The sequence below is a fragment of the Mus caroli genome, chromosome 18, assembly GCF_900094665.2.
Source record: "Mus caroli chromosome 18, CAROLI_EIJ_v1.1, whole genome shotgun sequence".
NCBI classification, from domain to species: domain Eukaryota; kingdom Metazoa; phylum Chordata; class Mammalia; order Rodentia; family Muridae; genus Mus; species Mus caroli.
The window spans coordinates 58,980,574-58,985,101 of record NC_034587.1 but is presented as its reverse complement, the minus strand read 5'-3'; the positions used below and the strand labels follow the sequence as shown (position 1 = coordinate 58,985,101).

The window sequence follows — 4,528 nt, the reverse complement described above, 5'->3', positions numbered from 1 at the left end:
GTTTAATTTTTTAAATTGTAAAACTGAAAATGGTTGCACTTGCATTTTTATTTTCAGCACATCCCCAGATATCCACCATATAACAAGAAAATGATGCCACACTCCTAAGAAGTAAGAATAACACCTTCCCAACTCTACCCAAATGTGTATACTTCTAGGTCTAAAGAAATGCAAAGGATGAAGTTACTGCCTTGGTGCAGTTCTCAAGGAGGGAGGATGCCAAAAAAATATTTTTTCACAAAGTGTGCTGAGAAACTCTGTAGCTGTTGGAGTCATCTCCTGTGCTCTTGCCAAATAACTGAAAGGGGATACACTGGATGTCTGTGAATGAGGTGTCACTTATGAGTGCTAGAAGCGGGTGGTATCTGGATGAGGATACTGGTGTCTGAGTGGTCCGCACTCCAGGAGCGCTTATGTGCGTTTCTTTCCTCATGCTTCTGGGTGTTCCTGGGTTTGTTTATAGCCACCTCTCTGTTGGACCAGGAGACAGCTGTCGTCTCCAGAATGGGTGAGCGGGCGCGGGTGTGTCTTGGTGGCTGTGGCTGTGGTTCGGCATAAGTCTGAGCATGTCCTGGTCGTCAGGGTGCGTTTGTGCCTGTGTGTGCGTGTCCGGGTGAACTTGCTCTTTCTATTCCTAAAAGAAAATGCACCCTGCGCTACCGGCGTCCAGAGACCTCTCAGCCCGCACAGGTGACCTGAACGGACAGGTATTACCTCCAGACAGCGCCTGGTTGGCGGGTCGCACAGCAGCCCCAGATTTCTCTCTCTGGTGCCCCAGCTAGGGTAGCTGGAAGGGAGTGGTGGCCTGGCCTCCGGGGAGCCGCTGGGCCCCGCCCGGGCTAACCCCAGGAGGAGGCGGGCTAGGCTGGGAGGGTTGGCCCTTGGTGCCTCGCCCCTCCGGGCATCCGGCCGTGCCATTGGCCCAAAGTTGTTGCACGTCACTGGGCAATTCCCCTAAAGTCTGGTGCACATAACGGGCAGGGCGCACTGCAAGGCTGCTTCTCCCGCGTTCAGGCTGCGGCTGCAGGCACCGCGAGCCCGGAGCACCCACGAGCTGAGTGTGCAGGACGCACCCCAGCACAGCCACCTACGGCCGCTGAATGAAGCTTCCAGGAGTCCGCCCCCGGCCGGCTGCGCCCCGTCGGAGGTGCACCCGCTGAGAGCGCCTGGGCACCGAAAGCCGGTGCGCTCACCTGCTAGCCTGCCAGCCATGGGGCCACACGGGAACGACAGCGACTTCTTGCTGGCACCCAACGGAAGCCGAGCGCCAGACCACGACATCACTCAGGAACGGGACGAAGCGTGGGTTGTGGGCATGGCCATCCTCATGTCGGTTATCGTCCTAGCCATCGTGTTTGGCAACGTGCTGGTCATCACAGCCATTGCCAAGTTCGAGCGACTACAAACCGTCACCAACTACTTCATAATCTCCTTGGCGTGTGCTGATCTAGTCATGGGCCTAGCGGTGGTGCCGTTTGGGGCCAGTCACATCCTTATGAAAATGTGGAATTTTGGCAACTTCTGGTGCGAGTTCTGGACTTCCATTGATGTGTTGTGCGTCACAGCCAGCATCGAGACCCTGTGCGTGATTGCAGTGGATCGCTATGTTGCTATCACATCGCCCTTCAAGTACCAGAGCCTGCTGACCAAGAATAAGGCCCGAGTGGTCATCCTGATGGTATGGATTGTATCTGGCCTTACCTCCTTTTTGCCTATCCAGATGCACTGGTACCGTGCCACCCACAAGGAAGCTATCGACTGTTACATGGAGGAGACTTGCTGTGACTTCTTCACGAACCAGGCCTACGCCATCGCTTCCTCGATTGTGTCTTTCTACGTGCCCCTGGTGGTGATGGTCTTTGTCTATTCCCGGGTCTTCCAGGTGGCCAAAAGGCAGCTGCAGAAGATAGACAAATCTGAAGGAAGATTCCACGCCCAAAACCTCAGCCAGGTGGAGCAGGATGGGCGGAGCGGCCACGGACTCCGAAGGTCCTCCAAGTTCTGCTTGAAAGAGCACAAAGCCCTCAAGACTTTAGGCATCATCATGGGCACATTCACCCTCTGCTGGCTGCCCTTCTTCATTGTCAATATCGTGCACGTTATCAGGGACAACCTCATCCCTAAGGAAGTTTACATCCTCCTTAACTGGTTGGGCTATGTCAACTCTGCCTTCAATCCTCTTATCTACTGTCGGAGTCCAGATTTCAGGATTGCCTTTCAAGAGCTTCTGTGCCTTCGCAGGTCTTCTTCGAAAACCTATGGGAATGGCTACTCTAGCAATAGCAACGGCAGAACGGACTACACAGGGGAGTCCAACACATGTCAGCTGGGGCAGGAGAGAGAACAGGAACTGCTGTGTGAGGATCCCCCAGGCATGGAAGGCTTTGTAAACTGTCAAGGTACTGTGCCTAGCCTTAGCGTTGACTCCCAAGGAAGGAACTGTAGTACAAATGACTCGCCACTGTAATACAGGCTTTCTACCCTCTAAGACCCCTCCCTGACAGGACACTAACCAGACTATTTAACTTGAGTGTAATAAATTTAGAATAAAATTGTATAGAGATTTGCAGAAGGGGGGAGCACATCCTTCTGCCCTTTTTTTTAAATTTTATTTTATTTTTTAAGCTGCAAACAAGAGAGAGAGAGAGAAACTGTATTTGAGTGCTTATTGTTTTCTTGTATAGTTCAGTTCCTCTTTGTATGGAACTTAAAGGTTTCTGTCTGGAGAGTGTTGGTTCTGGAGGACTGAGTCTGTCTGTCTGACTGTCTGTCTGTCTGTCTGTCTGATGTTTTCATGTATCTACCTCACTGGTCAAGTATTAAGGATGATAAATATTGCTGCTGGAAATCCATATCTAAAGGAGAGAGTTTTCTTCCTGTACCCTTGGACTTGAAATATCCTGTGTCTTGGACCTTTCTGCTGTGACAATGGGCCCTTTCTCTCTCACTCCACTTATTTACTCAAATGGAGTGTTGCAGGCAGGGATTTGAGGGACAACATCAGTTGGGTTTTTTGGGGGTTTTGTTGTTGTTGTTGTTGTTTTTTGTTGTTTGTTTTGGGGTTTTTTGTTGTTTTTTGTTTGTTTGTTTTTGTTTTTTGTATTTTGTTTTTTGTTTTTTTGCTGAGCAAAGTCTAAAGTTTACAGTAAATAAATTGTTTGACCATGACTTCATTGCACCTGTTTCTTCAAAACCTCTTGACTCTGGAGTGTCCTTGTCTCTCCCACTGGAAACCACAGGTAAACTATGTGTCATGACTGCTGAGTGGCTTAATGTGTCAGAGTACCAGAATGGCATGCACCGATTGCCTAGCCCTTCTGTGTGTGTCTTTGGAGCTCCAGATGCAAACCTGTGCCTTCCCTAACTTCACTTGTGTCCCAAAGCAGTCCCGCCTATTCCCAGCATAACCCAGTATGTGTCCTACAGTTGCTCTTCTGTGCTGTCACTCCAGAAACCCTGACTCACGGAAACAGAGTTATGGGCGTATGTTTTTGTCCCCACATGCTCCTGACACCCACCTTCCAGCCCTACTCGCTTAATAACTGTGTATATTTATATCGCTGCCATCTCTTACAGTAGTGCCCTTTGTACTGCGTCAGGGCTTGGTGTGTTCAGGATGAGGAAGATGTTCTGTGTAAAAGCTGTTCAAGCATCTAGGAATTCCGAGGGAAATCAAAGGCCTCGGTCAGAAAGACAGAGCAAAGCTTTAAAAACCATAGCTGGTGAATGCTTCACGCCCTTCAGCCTCTCCTTGCTCCTGTCTGCTGTCCCGTGTCTTCTGTTTCCCAATTCTCTGCACTTCTGTGTAAACCAGGCTTCTCCATGTCTGGCATTCCTGTGCATTATATGATGATATTTGGCGGCAGCCCTGTACCCAGTAAATTCTGGTAGCACCCCCCTCAAGTTTACAAATAATTGCCAAGAACAACTTCAGCCACGACTTGTTACCCCCTAAGGGTAAAGTACTGCTTAGTAGAGCCGGCTGTAGACTTTGCAAACCTAAATCATTACTACAAAGGTTCTATTTTTGACACCTAGGAGAGGGGTTTTTCCCAGTTCACTCAGTTGTGACAGCCCCTCAGCCCCTCCTCTTTCTTCTTCCTCATGGTGCCTTCTAAACTTGTCTTCCAGCTGCCCAGGTAGTTACCAGAAGAAGTTAAGGTTTTAGACTCATGCACGGAGTCCTTTGGGAGGGTTTATCAGGAGAGGTGAGGCCCGCAGGGCTCTTACTGCCTGTTTGCAGAGAGATTATAATACTGTTAAGAGGCACAGAGAGAAATCACAAAAGTAAACACATTTCTTCTTGCAGCCCCTTTCTATTTTTGCCAGTGTGTCTGAGCCAGAGCTCGGCCCAGGTTTCACGGAGCGGATGGCCCTCCTTGGCAACACTGGGCTGGAAAGGGTCAGCCTTCAAGGTTCGACATCATTTCTTTCACTCGGAAAGCTGACTCCACTTCTATGTCCCCTACTGTCCGAGGTCCCCTCTGCTTCTCGAAAGCTCAGCGGTGGTGATCACTGATCCCTCAGA

General features: G+C 49.9%; 1 protein-coding gene across 1 annotated transcript; it reads left to right on the top strand.

The window, feature by feature from the left end:
* The first annotated feature begins 987 nt into the window (after positions 1 to 987).
* Adrb2 (adrenoceptor beta 2) lies at positions 988 to 3,168 on the top strand. The gene has a single exon (XM_021151090.1). It carries the CDS (start codon positions 1,211 to 1,213, stop codon positions 2,465 to 2,467), a length of 1,257 nt encoding a protein of 418 aa, XP_021006749.1. The 5' UTR covers positions 988 to 1,210; the 3' UTR covers positions 2,468 to 3,168.
* Positions 3,169 to 4,528: the final 1,360 nt, after the last annotated feature.

Excerpts from the sequence above, each read along its gene's own strand:
- Adrb2 (XM_021151090.1), top strand. The coding sequence starts at position 1,211 with ATGGGGCCACACGGGAACGACAGCGACTTCTTGCTGGCACCCAACGGA.